At 37.9% G+C, this 17408-nt stretch overlaps 1 protein-coding gene across 4 annotated transcripts in view; it reads right to left on the bottom strand.

Annotated features, from left to right (window-relative positions):
• slc2a9l2 (solute carrier family 2 member 9, like 2) overlaps positions 1-15665 on the bottom strand; it is a 109761-nt gene extending 94096 nt beyond the window's left edge. Inside the window, exons 1-4 of one of the 4 annotated variants that reach the window (XM_084927810.1) lie at positions 15570-15665; positions 15321-15450; positions 10095-10174; positions 6575-6676 (exon numbers count right to left, since the gene is read on the bottom strand). In XM_084927810.1, coding sequence (XP_084783936.1) covers positions 6575-6676; positions 10095-10157 — 165 coding nt within the window. In that variant the 5' untranslated portion in view covers positions 10158-10174; positions 15321-15450; positions 15570-15665. Of the gene's footprint in view, positions 1-6574; positions 6677-10094; positions 10175-11845; positions 12115-13970; positions 14418-15320; positions 15508-15569 lie in introns of those variants that run through there. The other 3 variants (XM_084927811.1, XM_084927813.1, XM_084927814.1) reach the window with 3 other exon arrangements.
• Between the last annotated feature and the right edge of the window lie 1743 nt (positions 15666-17408).

Here is a 17408-nt window from a genome sequence, read left to right on the forward strand (position 1 = left end):
ATATTTAAAAAGTTTAAATGTAAACCTAGAAACCCCCAACACATGTTTACTGAATATCATATGTATCATGAGTGTGTTTTTACATTTCCAATCTGACTTTATGACTTAAACTTTGCCTGAAGAAAAGGACTACCAGGAAATGATTGTTAAATTATATAATCTGAAAACATTTTGTTTTAATACCAGTAATAATATTTGTAAGATTTTATATCTGGTCTCCACAATATGCAAATAAATTAATTTCAGCAGGCTTAATGCAGGCACGTCATTAGCCCTGGGCGGCCCTAGATGTTTATTGAATAGCTCCAGATTTCATAAAACAATTGTTTATTCTTTGCATCTGTATTCAGGTTTGTCACATGTGAAACACTCTTATCTCTCTCTGACCTACCTGCCCTAATGCAATCTAAAATGTGTTAATGTGTTCATATACGTAATTGATTGACTCCTTGTATCCAATAAAATTAATAAATGACGTGTAAAACACCTAATCAATCATCACATCAAAAGTTTGAGATTTGGATAGTTTGACTGGAGCATCACGATAGCATTCTTTTTACAAAAAGGACAAAAGAGAGAACAAGAGCAGAGGCACCAAACTTACATGTCAACATACAGACTTGCATATAACTGCTTCATCAGCATCATAGTTTTAATGCTACTGCTTAAAGTTAAAGTGAAAAACTCAAATTGCACTGATTGCTTATTTCAGTATCATCCTTTCAAAGCAACATTAAAGCATCTGACTTCAACCTTCAAGTAGCAGACAGTGTCTGACGTTTTATATAACTTTACTTTAAAAAATAGCAAATAGCTTAATAGCAACAAACTGAGTGACTTCATTAAGAAGTTGAAGCACAATGAGTCAGTGAATGCGTCGCATTAAATTATTGGCACTTGTGTCAACCCACGAGAATTCTAAAGTGTCTTCATCGAGCGTGAAGACGTCGGTTGCATAGAAAGCAAAGGGCCTTGTAGTTTTTTTATCTTACATTTAACAACTGCGACTCTATTGAATTCCTGTTAAACCAAAGCTGAAGCCCTCCCTGTCTTCAGCACTGTCAGGAAGGGCAGTGGTCACACAGTCGCTGTCATTGCTTGCTTTGGCTTAGGAGCTACTCATTGTAAGCATCACGTATCACGACCATGTTTGCCGGCTTTGCTTAACTTAAGACTGAAAAATGAACTTTGATGTCACTTCAAATTTGCTGAAAACAATTCTATCGCTAGGAAAAGGGGGGGGGGGTTACAGGTTACACCAGTTTCTACAGGGCTTTCATCACCCTTATCGCTACTTTTACTGAAGATCAGCCAAGTCATGTGCTATAGATAAATAATTACCAAAGATATTACTTCACATCATCATCACATCACTCCCTGCAAACATCCACCGAGTTCAGTTATTCATGTGTTCAACAGTTATTTCTCACCAGCATCACAGCCACAAAACACAATCGATATTTTTAGATTTTGTACCATGGCAACATCTGTTTGACACGGCTATATAATATTTTACGCTCACTGGTTTTCTATCAGAGTGAAGCTGTTCATGAGTCGATCTGTTGTTATGTTGTCTCAGTTAATGTCAAGCTGTCGTAAGAAATGTTTGCATAAATAATGATTAAGACTCCTTCATTTTTATAACAGGTGTTCTGTCGAGGGGAGATTAATGCCATGCCACTATCATGCACATTAATTCAAAGATGTTACTGGTGCACCCAGTTAACTGCAAGAAAATGTCTTTGTGAAGATTTCTTTAGCAGGGTAAATTTGATGTCTACAGAAAATGAAGGTGTCACGGTTCTGGGTCAGTTTCGAACCAGTATTTTGAGTTTTGATTGTTAGTTTATTTTTGAATGATTGTTGTGGTTTTGGGTGCTATGATGATGATGATGATGATGATGATTATTATTATTAGAGTTCCATGTTTCTGTTTATTTGTGTTTAAGATTTGTGTTCTCATGTTTTGTGTGGGTTTAGTTCCATGTGTCATTTTCTGTCTGTCTCTCAGTGTCAAGTCTGCGTCTTTGTGTAGTGTTCTTGTTTCCTGTTTTATTGTGAAGGTCTGCGTCTCATGTGAGTGTGTGTGTTCAGTTTTACCTGTCTCGTCTTGTTGATTACTCCCAGCTGTGTTCCCCACCTGTGTGTAATCTCCCTGTGTTTCTCTGTGTGTATTTTAGTCGCATCTTCTGTCATTGTAGTTGCTGGTCCCTCTGTGTATCCACCCTGCTTCATCTGTGTGTTTCCCTGCTGTCAACCGCCATCTGTTTCTGCTCGCTCTCATTCATGTTCAGGTTCGTGTTCTGTAGTCAGTTTGTTCCCAGTATAGTTTAGTCTTTGTTCCGTTCTCCTTTTGTCCATTTTTATTTTGTGTTTAATAAACCACCCTCACACCTTTACAAGTGCCTGCGTTTGGATCCTCCTTTATTTTCCACACGGCTCATCTCACTCGCTGTGACAGAAGGTAGTTATACATTATTAATGAGTAAATTCCCATCATCTTGACATTGTCTGGAAGTGGAATGAAGAGTAGCAAATAGTTTTTTGCCCCTACTTTGATGCTTCTCCTCTAAGATGAGTAGAGGTTTGTGGTCTACTTGCATATCTGTCTGATACCTCAATAGCTCGACCTATTAGAGTTCAATGGAAATGAATTTTTAACACTTCATATAATATTCCTTTACCCACATTTGAAGATCGCTCGCTGCTGGGGGTGGCCCTGCTGTGCGTGGAGAAAGCTGAATGTTCATTTATAGGTTTTTGTGCCGCGTGTAGAAATGATTGTGACTTTAGTGAACTATTAAAGAGATCGACTCGGTCTTTTTTGAAATGTAGTGAGAACTCTGTCTGTAATATTCCTTCTGTTGTGTTATCCTAATTCTACTCGACGTTTTTGTTGGTTTATTCTGTTCGGCTTTTGTAAAGACAGCAGGAGAAGTGGTGAGCCCTACTGAGGTGGAGGAGAGCCAGCGCTGCATAAATGATCAGCTAGTGCTTCTGGTGGGCAGATTCTATAAAGGGGAGTAAACAAAAAAGCAATGGCTCAACAACGACATAAACTGGAGAATTAGCTGCAAAATACAGATTAAACAGTAGGTGGGACTTTTAAGTTTGATAAGCCAAGCAGAAAACAAAATATCCAGGCAACAGATTTTGGGGTTGTGCAGAGTGGAACTGTGTGCAAAGAAGATCTGGAAGGTTAATTTTTGTTTGCTTGTTTTTTTTTGTTTTTTTTTAATTACTTCTCAATTTTATTTTATTTTATTTTATTTTTTTGTTAAGTGCATTTTACACCCTACTAATTCCATGCAGTAATCAGTAGGTCGCTTGAAAATGAGAACCCGTGTCTCAGTGAGGTTCATTTGTATAAATAACAATGAAATACATTTAAAATATAAAATAAAATCATCACATTTCTGAACAAATTGTTAAAAAGGAAAGCCTTAATAGTATGTAGGCTGTGTTTTGTTGAGTTCTACCAAGTATAGAGAAGTGAACGATTTGAAACATTAGGATTGAAGCCCTTAAGGTGCAAATAAAACCAGCCTGTTATAAAGTCTCACACAGCCTAAACCCAGGGTGAACATAATGTTTTTTAATGAAAGCAAAGTAATTTCAGTTATAGCCTGCCACTAAGAAATTTGGAGGATATGTAGAAGACCATGCATGTACAGCATTTAAAGAATAATCCACTTGGATAGTAGCATAGCAGGTCCTAGAGAACATAATAACATGATGTCCTTGACAAGAAAACAACATTTCAAAACTTTACATTCTGAAATAAAAACAAAAAAACAAAAAAAAAACCAGTGGGAAAAGTATTGTCATTGTTTAGACAAAGAATGCATTGTTCATAAACTGTGCTATATTCCTCTTGTTTTTGAGAGGTACTGTGACAAAATATGCAGGTACAACTACCACCCCCTATATATTGTTTTCAAGCTTGTTTGGAGGACTCCTAATGTACTGAAGGCACACTGAGAAATACATCATATGAATCTGTTCTGTTAAAATCTTCCCATATAAGGTCAATCATCTCTTTTCAAATTTATTTTAAAATATGGACACTGTTAAGAGCAGTATCAAAATGTGAAATTACACTGAACTGTCAGAAAGCACAATGTAAAACATATTATGCTTAATTTAAAATATAAAGTAGACTGAATTCACTTTTTATCAGCTTTCTAAACTACAGCTCCTCAATCTAAGCTTAGGAATTGTACTACAATGAAAAATAAAATCATTTTAACATCTCACCTTTTTGTTTTGTGTTCAAGAAGCAACATGAGATGTGTGAGGATGAGAGGACACAGCTCACAGTGAACAAAGCAGCAAACTTGATGACATCAGCTCAGCCTCACTGTGTGTTTTACTGCCTTTTTATGACTATTATTTACAATGAAAATACCACAAAATGATACATATAATTAACTATGTTTTCAGTAATGATGAGACATTCTAATGATGTGTTTATTTTAAATTGGCACTTTTAGCCTGTCACAGAAGACTGTACATTTTTGGTGAGTTTTCCACCTCAGGACCTTCATAGATATGGATGTCTTTTGCAGATGCATCAGCACATGTTTTAGCTATTTCACAAAAGATGAAAAGAAAGTCAGTGTGAAAGAAAAGGGACACTTAATAAGGGCATCTGGGAAACGTTTTGCCACTGAGGACAGATTAGCACAGCAGTCCTAGTTATCCTTGGTTCTCTGTTTCTGACCAGGGGGTAAAATGTTAACAGAGGGCATTTTTGCACTTTTTTTCTTTTGGCACTTGCATTTTTTTGGTCACTGGCTCTCTATTTTTTCATAATACAAATATTATAAACCACAAAATAGGAGTACTGTTCCATCAGACTACTATTGCCAATTAGACCTTGAGGTCAGCCCCGCCAGGTCCTGCCATTTCATCACTCTTCCTCACTGGACTTGCTTCACCGGTCCTGCTTTGCATCATGAATGCTTGTTAAAGCAATACAGGCACAATCAAAGCAGAAGTGTGACCTGACCAGAACTGTGGTGCGTGAATCCACTGTTTTCCTACGACTTAAGAGAAGGAATGGTAAGGTTTTCGATTTTAAAAACAAAGTTACTATGTTGCATCACACTAAACTGTGTCTTAATAAATCTATAAACTTGAAAATATTGCGATGGTAAAATGGTAATGATCACAAAAATGGTTTAAAATGGTATTTGTAAGAATAACATTTTCTGTAAGCTTCATTTTAAAAATGTTTACAGGCTTTAAAGACCAATTCCCCTTTAGACTGTACTCATTTCTTCACCAGTGCAGCCACTTGAGGGTACACTTCACCCACTCCTGCTGTAGTCTTGATAATAATTCTAAGTGAACGGTGGCACAAATTAACATTTGCTTCAGCAATTTTCATCAAAAGCTGGATACCCGTTTCTGTGTTTTCTGCAGTATAAGTTTTTAGTGTAGATGTAACTGCAGAGCTGAAGGTCGTGGCGCTTGAAGACTAATTATATAACCTGTGAGACATCTAATTACCTCTGAACAAACAAACAGCCTGATTGGAAAGCATGACCTCTGAAACACGTTTCCCATCCAAGTGGCACCACATAATTGAACTTGTACATAAAAGGAACTCAAAAATGCAATTTCTGTTTCACCAGTCAAAGAAGATGTAATGTAAACTTACAAGAACATTGGCTGCACATGTTGCATTTTTTGGATACACGTTGCTTTGCAAAAGCAACCCCTCATTTCTTTATATTTTTTGCTGGAAAATTTGAAATAGTTGTAGTACTGAAAAATACATAGAAACACATTATATAATGCAAAAACAGAGTCCATACATTTCATACAACAAGCTAGAAAGTCAGTATTTGGTATGACCACCTTTACTGCTTCAATGCTGTTGAGGTTCAAGCTAAGAAGACTCGTGACTCATTGTATTGCTCTGTGTATTTTTCTATCCAAGTGTGCTTTTAGTGCATTGGCAGTGTGTTTGGGATCGATGTCGTACTGAAAAATGAAGCTGCTGCCAGTCACATGCTTTCCAGATGATACTGCATGATGGATCAACTTTTTCATCAGACCTGTTGCCACTGATTTTCAGTCCTGTCCAAAATGTAATGTACAGTATATTTAATATAAGTATATGTATTTGGTCTGGAGGTTTAGGCTCCCCTGTTCTCAGCTGCCCAAACAAACTGTGAAACCATTAATCTGTCAGGACACTCCCCTGGGACTGTCCTGCAATCACATGGAAATTATACCTATATATAAAAAGTATACCTAAAGGTATTATGTATCGGTATAATACCTGTAAATGGTCACTGTACTGGGGATAAGCCTGACTACAACAGTGTCTATGAGTCTGATATACTGTGTTCATTTTGAACAATTTCTTCTTAGTGGGGGGGGGGGGGGTCTCTGTATCTACAGAGCTACTGTTCTGTCAATTGTACCTTTATTAGAACCTGGTTTTAGCACTGCCATTCAATATTTATGGATGAGTACTAAAAGTTTAATTACCGCACAAAGAAAACATACAAAATCACTTGTGGTTCCCTGCAAAAAGGCTGAAAACAAGTGTTTGACTCACCAGAGCAGGAGCGTTGACCACAGACAGGTTGTAGCCATAAAGGAAAGATGAGCCCAGGGAGCCAAAGAAGGCGGCACACAACAGGCAGGCTGTAAGTGACTGCTAATGAGAGAGCACACATGAACACATTATGCTAGTCATGCAGTCCTTTCCACATTGGTGTTGATCAATGCCAAGGGCAGATTCAGTCAAGGGTATTCAACCCTGGGTGAGTTGTGTAACTCTGGGCATCAGTGCTAAGAAAACAGCTTCTTAAATCCATGCTTTGTTTTTATTTTGTCTATAGTTTCAATTTAGTGCAAAGTCAACACTGTGTGAAATATATTTCTCATGACAACTGAATGTATTATTACTGAAAATGACAAAGGAGGATGGGAATAGGAAATAAACCATATCAAGGCTAAAACTGTGATGACCTGAAAGAAGCTCATTAAACACTTCAATACAAAAGAGAAGGATGGAAATTCAAAAAATGCAATAAAGGGGTTAAAATCATAAAGGTTTGCCCTCAGGGTAGCACATGATGAAAGGAGATAACATCATTAAATTGAAACCATTTTCCATCAGGAGAAGAAACTTGATTAGCAGATTGTATTGCATACTTACTTTATGAGTATCCTCTTGGCAAGGTGCTACGCTCTCCATCAGAAGGTTGTGCAAAATATTAAGTAAACGAGTTATAGAAGACCATGAATTTCTATTGTGTATAGGTTTACGGGAGAGAAAGGGTTAAATAATGACCAGGAATGTTAGGAATCATCCTCGGGGGCCTATACTGGGCTAATCTAGGTGTTTGCTTTTACATGTTGCTATAAACCACTGGAGAAGTCTAGTGGCAACAGCAGAGGCACTGAAGAGACAACAACAACACAACCTCCAAAAAGGGAACGACTTTATACTTGGTAACAACAATCTATGGCTGTCTCTTTATCCTTATTAGGTGATTTATCTCTTTCTTCTCTTTGCTTTTTGTTAGTGTCTTGAAACGGTTACGGCAGCCTGGGTTGCACAAGAAGTCCAATCATTATGCTACCTGCAATATCATTTAACTTGTTTGATCAAGGTAAGCATAACCTTGGAGGGTCACACAGATCTCCATGTGTTAGTACCAGTACCCTGACAGCTGTTATGCATGGGGATGAAAACCTCAGATTCACCGTCTGGCCTTACGTACAATGAGTCCTGGGTTCTCCTAATTCAAGACAATTTCCAGCCAACTGTGGCCAGAGTGTACAGGTTACTGGTTGATTAACGCACTGATACCACTGACTGGCTCTCACTTTCCCAAAACCTGAATCCAATTGGGAATCTCTGGAACATTATGAGTCAGTGCATCCAAAGACACCAAATAGCTTCACAGAGTTCACTAACAGCCTTTTCCAGGTCTAACAGGAGGAGAACCCCAAGGACATCAGCTGCCATCTTATCAGGCTGTTGTTGGGAGTGTATACAGACTACATATGCACTAGTGAGCCACATATTATGACACAAGTTGTATCAGCATGTGTTTTCAATTTTTAAATCAGATTTTTGGTGTGTTTTCAAATGCAGTCGTCAAAGTTTTGACGATTTTCATTTCCACTGACGAAACTTGTTGAGAATTTTTTCTCTAGAAGTTACACATGTGTGTCAATCACTGTGTTCAACTTTAATATTTCATTCAACAAGATCCAGTGTGTGATTTAAGTGCACATTTTGTAAGTGTAATTAATTTGTTTTATAGCAACAAACATATTTTAAAACATCATACAGCATTAAGTGAAGAATGATAAGCTTTTCTATGAAGTACCAACCTTGGACCAATAGGCTGCAAAGACGAGCCAAAAAACTGAATGCACAGTATTGTTATCAAGTCCATGAGGATAAGATGCAGTAGAGCTATGAGGAGCCAGTGATTAAAGCTAAAGAAAATGAGTAGTAGACTGTAGATAAAGCTTTAGGAGGAGGAAAGGAAGGAAAAGTAGTGATTCCAGCTCATAATGATAAGCTAAAGGGGTGGGGTGTGGGGAGAGGGGAGGGGAAGGATATTCTGGATAGCATTTGAAATTACATTTGATCCACAATGCTATCTGAGAAAAAGAAGTAAAGGAAACCACATCACAGTTAAAGGAGATGAAGCTGAAACAGAATACATAAGGCTACTGCGAGCCTTGAATACGCATGTATAAGTCATCCTTATATATTTTTAATAAAATCTCAAGCAATCGCCTAAAAACCCAGGGAGTAGTGCTGCCATATAGGGGAAATTGATATCTCATATTTTTAAAGGTTAAAAACTCACTGATAGTAGCATCTTTCCCACAGTCCCTTAAAAAATATGTCCCAGTGACGCTGAGAGTTGTTTTCACGTGTCTTTCCATGCATTTCCTTTGTTTGGTAATGGATTCTCTAGAGCCCCTTAAAGCTTAATCTTGCAAACTTTGAAACAGACATATGTGCGTGAGGGAGTTGGACTAACAATGGAGCGGATGAGTTACTTCCAGGTACTTACAGCCTAAACTATGTTCTCAATCAGGGGCTCAGTGTGACAATCACTTTGTAGCATCTGTGAAGAGTTGGGCGCAAATTCCAATTTTTCTTTTCATAAATACAACAATACACAAATGACAAAGTTTCCCCAAGTGGCTTTGAGACCCATACAGCATTTGACATCCACTGTCCTCAGTAACAAGCAAACACACAAATTTGTGCGATTTGAGTACTTGTCAGAAAATAAGAAAAATTAACACCCAGCAAAACATAAAAGAAAAGGACCAATTAAATTCTGTTTATCCTAAAGCACATTTCCATCCATCCAGTGTCTTCTGTTTATCCGATTAAGGCTCTCAGCTGTCATAGGGTGAAAAGCGGGGAACACCCTAGAAAGACTGCCAGTCCATTGTAGAGCTAACACAAAGACAAGAACCATTCACACTCACATCAACACCTACGGACAATTTAGAACTGCCAATGAACCTAATCCAATGTGGACTGTGGGAGGAAGCCAGAGTACCCAGGGAGAACCCACATACACAATGAGAATATGCAAACTCCCTCAAAGCTCACACAAATCTATGCATTTTAGACATAACACTGTTTCTGCAGAAGTGGACTGGCCAAAAAAATAAAAGTAATGAAATATGCAGATCCACTGACAGATTTTATTGCAACATAATTTTAGTTTTTATCTGAAGAAGGTTACCACTAAAGCTGATGTCATTTTAGATCAAAAAGTGAGGTTCCAAGTTTCCGCAGCAGGTTTTAGGGGAAAAGCTGGAAATGTGTGTGTTTCAGTTACAAAGGTCGTGTACATATTTACTGAGGTGCAGTATCTTCACAGCTATGTAATGTCCACGGATAACATAACGGGTTAATGTATGACATAGTAGCCAAATAACAGGGAAACCAGAGGTCTATATAGTACTATTAGGACAGGGCTGTTTCTCCATAAAGCAAATACATGATTGTCTATATTATAACATTTTTCATGCCAGAACAACACAAAGAAGTACGTAAGAATCAGTGCCTTAATCTGACTAACCTTCTTTTCAGAGTTGTTAGTGCTGTCATCTTGGTCAATCTGATCATCCTTTTGTTCGTCCATGTTCACGTGTCAGCGACCTTAAATGAGAAGGCCATGTTATATCACGTGAGATACGTTGTCTATATGGAAAGGAGACGGGACACATTTCACAACGAGGATGAGGAGGAACCGAAAACTAAGTGAAACGTGCTGAAAAGGAAATGACCTCTTTGTACGGACATGCAGAAGAACATCTTTCCAAGCCAGAAAGCAAACTGGCTTCCTCGCTTGCAAAAGTGTGAAATGTTACCCCCAGCTTGAAGTTTTGAGGGGATTTTACCCAGTTGCTCAACAACAGGGGGAATACTGGTCTTGATTTAAAGTACACTTTAATGTCGTTTTCTACTGCTAGACCAGCCGACTGATCAAAGACTCAGTCTGCCACCTAGTGGTTATTAGAACAGCAGCACGCAATCACTGGGCAGTGGAAAACTGGTAGGGTTAAATAAAAAATTACAGGAAGTTTTATCCACCACAGGTTACACGGTGGTGAAAGGGGAAGAAAGAGAACTGTGCTTTTTATTAAGCTTTTTTGGGATTCTGAACAAACCAAAGACAAAACCAGAAAGAAGTAATTCATGCAGTACTGATAGGAGTTGATATTGTATAGCAGTCCTCTCTGACTTCAAGGTTAATTACATTTTGCATTCAGACAGTTTCTGAAAATTAAATTAGTCTCTGACTGGATGCAAATGAAAGCCAGCAGGACTCTGAGTCACAGGGAGCCAGATCAAAACCCACAGCTGTGGATTGAATTCTTAAGAAGACGTGTGACAAATCAGATTGTTCTTGTTTTACCTTCCTAATTTTACGCAAAGGATCACTGCAACTTTTTAATTAAATCAGCTGTTTGATCAGGAGGTCAAATTAGAAGCTATAAAGTAATAAATGTGATTAATTTTATTGCCAGCCTGAGTGGATGATTTATGTTTTACGGTGTATTTCTTCAACAATAAATGGCTGTGAAGGCTAACGCTTGAAAGTTTCATCAGGCATAAGACAAAATTCATGAGGTGACTATATCTGCAATGGGAAATGTGCTCGTTCAAGCATCAAACGAGTCCGCCTTGTTTCAGAAGACGTTTTTAGTTGGTTGAAACAGTTTATACAAGGACTTCAAACTGTTTGCTTTTTAATGATGTTCTGCAGTGTTGGAAGCCACCCAGCAGATAACAAGCAAAAACATATCTACATAGTGACCCTTAGCAGTGTGATTGTTAGGGTGTTAGTCTGAGATTCTACACCATAACTCTCAATTAGTGCAGTGCTGTAGGTGAAACACCACCTCATCAAAGCAAAATCTTTCTCCGGCTTATAAAACCCAGACCCCATGTAGTGTTGAAAAGTGGCTTTCAAAGATATGCACCTTGCTCCACGATTTTTGTATGTAGTACATCCTATACCCAGATAAAAAAAAAAACAACTGTTGTCAATAAATAAAGTTATGCTGTCTTATATATAACAGAAAAGTGACTAAAAAGCCCTTTTCTTTGCACAATAACACACTGCAATGTAGCAATTTAGCAAAGATGACTCGACAAGGACAACTTTACTGGACTTGTTCAGCTCTGTTAAACAAAGTTTGGTAAAACAACACAAGCCATGGTGTTGTGAATATAGTCAAAATATCAAAGCCCACCGTGGATACATGTAAGTCAGAAATGGTACAAAGTTTTTAACAAAAAGTATGACTGTGGGCATATACTCACCCAGCATTCAGCCAACGTATCCAGTGCATACAAAGAGAATACTCCCCAAACATTTCCCAGACATAACTGTGATAACAGAACTGAGAAATGATTAACCTTGAGTTCTTCCCTCCCTCTCCATATCTGAGATCAGCCACACTGCAGATAAAAGAACAAATACGCTGCATGTGTATTAGCTGGTATTACTGCATAACTGAGACACACAGACGGCAATGACTGGTCTCTCTACTGTCCTGTCTTAATAAGAGCATGAACAGTTTCATGAGGATGGTGATAACAATTTATTACGCTTGATTAACTTACAGAAAGAACTCTTCCTCAAAAAAGGGGGGTGGGGGTTTAGATGAAACACATTTTTCTTCATTAAAAGGTGTATTAACCAGCAAGCTGCTCCACAGTATGAATCGATTTTAAATAAAGAATTTATGGGGAAGAACAAGGGCTGTGAAATACACAACAAATGTACAAACATACCACCAAAATTATATTCTACAGTAAACTCAACAACCGCATAAAACACTGCACAACTGTATCGTGGCACAAGCAGCTTCATTTTTCATTTTGCTGCAGTGAAGCACAGGTGTACTCCAGGAACTGGTGGCATCACTCATAGATGTGATTACAGGTGTTTAAAGTCTGACTTCTAACTGCATCCACATGTTTGACACTTTGAAGTTCAAAGTTCAAAGCAGTGAAATTCAGGTCTTCAATCACCAAGTTCACTTCTCTGCATTCGAATCGGACACAGTCGGTAAAATGCGCCCAACTCCTGTACGCTGTGGGATAGCAGGTGCACTGGCTATTTTATATTTTTATTCAGCATTCAAATCACTAGTGAACCAATTGGGGGGTTTGCTCATTTATTAGATAATTTGTTAGCTCCCCTGTGTCTCTTGCTTTTCTAGGTCAGTTTTGGGTACTTTAGATTTGGGTCTATTAAGTAGTTGGTTAGTCATGTTACATTGTTATCCTATGTTGGCCTTCAGTTTGATCTGGTTTATTTGATCTCTTCTAAGGGCCCAGAGCTACATCTGACTTCTTGCAAACTCTTTTTTTTTATACTCATTGTATTAACCCTAACCCCCTAGTACAGCGGTCCCCAACCCCCGGGCCTCGGACCGGTACCGGTCCGTGAGTCGTTTGGTACCGGGCCGCGAGAGTTGAGGCTCAGGTGTGAAATGTATAGTTTTCAGGGTTTTTATCGGTTTCCAGCGTTATTTTGTTATCATTTTTATCGTTAACTCGGTTTTCCTTGGTCTTTTCACATGTGTTATGAATAAATCTTCTTTTTTTCGGTACCGGTACTAGTTTTATTTTGTTGTATTTATCCGCAACACCTTAAAGGCCGGTCCATGAAAATATTATCGGGCATAAACCGGTCCGTGGCGCAAAAAAGGTTGGGGACCGCTGCCCTAGTATATTCATATTCAGAATCTATTTATAAAGATTATAAAGTGATAATACTAAAAAGGCATTGTAAAAGCATGACTATGTTGTGACTCTTATTTGTCACATAGTACATTCAATTCAAATAAGGATTTCAATATTATGCAACAGAAAGTCATAATTACAAGACACGAAATCGCTGTTATGAGCCCTCCTGATGAAACAAAAAGTTCTGATACACTAGGTCATAACTATAAGAATATGAGGTCACAATTAGGAGAAATAATTTTGTTTTTTGACATAAAGGTCTTCAAGTAACTTAAAGAAGTCCAGACGCTTTTCTTTGCAAGCTCCTTTGACTACGATGACCTGGATGACTGAGAACCTTCACAGACACATAAAGGTAATGATTCTATAAAAACAAAGAGACTTGCAGATCAGTGTCCTCTTTCTTCCATAGCCCTAGGTCCCAGGGTCCGCATCATACCTACAGCTAGTGACTCTTACATGTCTTTGGACTGTGGAGCAACTACAGGAAACACACACCGGCAATGGGTGAAGCTGAAGTCAAACAAAGTCCAAACAAATGAGAACCAGGAGATTCAAACCCGGAACACGCTGCAACTCAGTGAAACCATTTAAGTACCATCTATTATGTTTGGGGAAAAGGAACATAAACCTCCTTCATTTCATGCATGGAAACACTGCAGTCAGACATCATCAAGATCCTGGAACTCACCGTGAAATTTGGTATATAGTACATCCCATCCAGGCGCTGGAAATGCAAGGCCTGAACTCGCAAATGTGCAAATACCATGCTGATAAGAGCTTGACTCTCGAAATATAAGAACAATGAAGTGTGGTCATCCGGCTTAACCACACACCACATTGTTCGGCCACATTCCTAGAACTCGTGTGAGAATGAGGAGCAAACCATTCACGAACACAATAATCCAAAGTGAACATTCAGATGAAAGTATTCCACAGAGACATGTCGGAGGCTAATGTGCTATCAAAAGCAGTAACAACAATATTCCAACGCCAAAAAGAAAAAACTGATTTTGCAGGCAGAAAGAACCATGACATGCTGCAGTTTTATAGAGCACAACAACTGTGTTTAATCCTCAAAAAAAAAACCTCCTCAGGCAGCTTTTTCAATGGCTTCTTTATTCTCCCTCAACCTCACAGTAATTACATTTTTAAACAGCTTGTGACTACTATTTATAATGCAAACACGTGATTTTTTTTTTTTTTTTTTTTTTACCAAAACTGCAAAGTACAGGCTCTACAGCAGCAGCACATGGCTGAAGGATTAAACAACAACTCTTTCTTCTTTTTTCTTTTTTTTTTTTGCTTTGAAAACTGTCCTAAAGAAACATTTGGGTCAATAGCTGCCGTGGGGAAAAAAGATACTGCTGAGTAATGAAACTCGGGCTTGTAAGCTGAACACCCCCTTTGGGACAGCTTTTCTCAGCTCGGGAGTCTAGGTAACACAAGTATTAGATTGCCTGGGGGGTGTGGACCTTTCAGGAGGGGAAAAATCCATAGACCGCATCAAACCTCTGAATTCATACTTGAATTTTTATTTTTACAACAAAAATATTGAACCTAGGATGTCTTGTGTATTTTATATATTGCGTGTTACACACTGGGGTTAAAATGTGCTCAGTCAAAGTATATATATATATATATATATATATATATATATATATATATATATATATTGCAATAATGTACAATAAAAATGACAGATATGGATATATTACAATAAAAAACAGCAGATAAATGGACTGGATCTTTTATTCATATACATATACAGTATAGATAGATAGATTGTGCCAACAACACAAAGTTCATGTACTAGCCTTGTTTTATCTCTGAGATCATTCTCTCTGGTGCTTTCTACTCCACTGACTTCACATAGTTACAACAGAAAATTGTTGCTACTACTACAATGTCACTGTCAACAAAGTATTTTTCCACAACTGGGAAAAAACAGGAAAGTTCCCAAACGTTCCCCTGATAACAGCAGCATTCGTTTTGTAAAAAGAAAAAATACATAAACAAGCGTAAGAGAGAGTAAACTCACCAGACCCTCTTAAGAATCTTTCTGTCCAGTGCCGGGGTTTCCCTGCAGATTCAGAGAGTAGCCATAGGCGCATAATTAAAAGGTAATCATTATCACATGAGAGCCTGCTGGATAACTTAATCTGCTGAAGCTGGACATGAAAAGAGAAAGAACACAGCTCAGACAGGAACTCAGTCAATCATTGGCCTGATAGCATTACATAATGTTACTGCTGGAATAAAATAACGCAAGAAAATAACAAGCGCTGACCTTTGAACATCTCTTTAAATCAACACTTTTCCCTGTCCTTGTTTTTAATCTCATAGTATAGTATTTCACTTGCCTTTTTATTTGCCTTTCTCTAGCAGGTTGCTTCAAGAAGTCCAGCTGAGCTCCTTCTCACTCCAACACAAAACCTGTTTGAGTCAAGCTGTTTCTTTCTTCACGTGCTTTTTCTAAAGGACACCTTGCCGTGCGAGTACGCTGTGAACTTGGAAAATAGACAGATCTTTTTTTTTCACCCCTATGTGCTAGAGAGACACGGGCCTACTTTACAGATGAGGATAGAATTATTAGCCCACCTATACATTTTTTCAAAGTATTTCCCAAGTGCCAAACATCCTAGTTTTATTTTTGATGGTTACATTGTTTAACTTTGTGCACAGAAACAAAATTATTCCACTAAAACTACAATGGTCAAAATTATTTGCCCAAATGATGTTAATCTTTATTTGTGTATCCTTTTTGCTGTTGTTAGGTGTTGTTTTCATGTCTCAAACACACCTCTCGAGTAACCCCAGTTCATTCTTCTTTGCCAAATCTCTCAAGCTTCTCCAGATTTGATGATCAATTTGATGACGTGGACCATGCTCTTCAGTTCACCACACAGATTTATGTCAGTTTAATTTGGTCTTTAGTTCTTTACCAGAAGCGATATATGTTTAAGGTCACTGTTTTGATGGAAGACAAAGCATACAATCACTCAGTTTTGCTGCTGACTACTTGAGGTTTTTCTTTCAAATATTTCACATATGCTTCTGCTTTCATGATTCCTTCCATCTTGACAAGATTCCCAGTTTCAGACACACTGAAGCATCCCCACAGTTCTTCTGCAAAAGTGCAATTTTTCTTAGCCTGTAACGTCACAGCCCATTCCTGTGCAGAGTTCTAGTGATTGTCTTAAGACTGCAAATCCTGACTTGTCTAAGTCAATCACTGGTGTCTTGGCAGTTATTCTGGGATCTTTAGACACATTTTTCACTAGTTTTCTTCGCAGAGTCTTTGATATCTTACAGTTACTTCTGCCAGGCTTGTTCTGTACTGTGTGGCTCTCTTTCAATTTCTTGAAGATACTTCTCACTTCAGTTGTCATAACCGTGTTTATGCTTCGCTTTCCTGCTGTAAGCGTCAACAATTCTTTTTCTGAAGTCTAAACTTTTTCCTTTGTTTTTGGCACAATGCTTTCTCAAGTGCCAGCTCCCTGAAGTTGTTATATGCTGTGTGTAAATTGGAAGATATCCATCAGTTTAACTTGATTTTACAAGCTTTGACTATTACAAAGTAAAAGCACATCATTTCAGTTGTTTGTGCTATGGCTCAAACAGTTTTCAGGGAGCTAGAATTTGCCTGGCATTATTTTTTTTTACTTAAATGTTTTTTAAATTAAATAATCCATTGCACAACAAAAATCTGTTCTAACTATTGCTATAATAATGTGCTTTTATTGGTGCCATGAGGACCTCTAGGCAAGTACCATCTGCTTCTATTATACTAAAGAGGGTAGACTTTTTTTTTTTTTTTAATTAAACAGCTGAATAAATAATGTAAAATGATAGGGATGTGTAAATGGCACTACAGGCCAGAGAGAAAATACATTAGGAAACATTTCCATCACCTCTGCTTTGTTATATTTATGAAAAAAGAGACTGGAAATTATTTGAATCATAAACGCCCTTTAAAGAATTTCATCGGCTCAGGAGGCCCCTCTAAGTAAACCTCTACAGTTCAATCTATTCATGTTATTCATGTGTGCCATGAAGCTGTGCTGAAAATTCTCAGTTCAGTCTACAACTCCAGGTGTTTAAAAGGATTACTGTGTGACAAGAAAAA

The sequence above is a fragment of the Perissodus microlepis genome, chromosome 5, assembly GCF_051167445.1.
Source record: "Perissodus microlepis isolate ML-2025 ecotype Zambia chromosome 5, ASM5116744v1, whole genome shotgun sequence".
Taxonomy (NCBI): Eukaryota; Metazoa; Chordata; class Actinopteri; order Cichliformes; family Cichlidae; genus Perissodus; species Perissodus microlepis.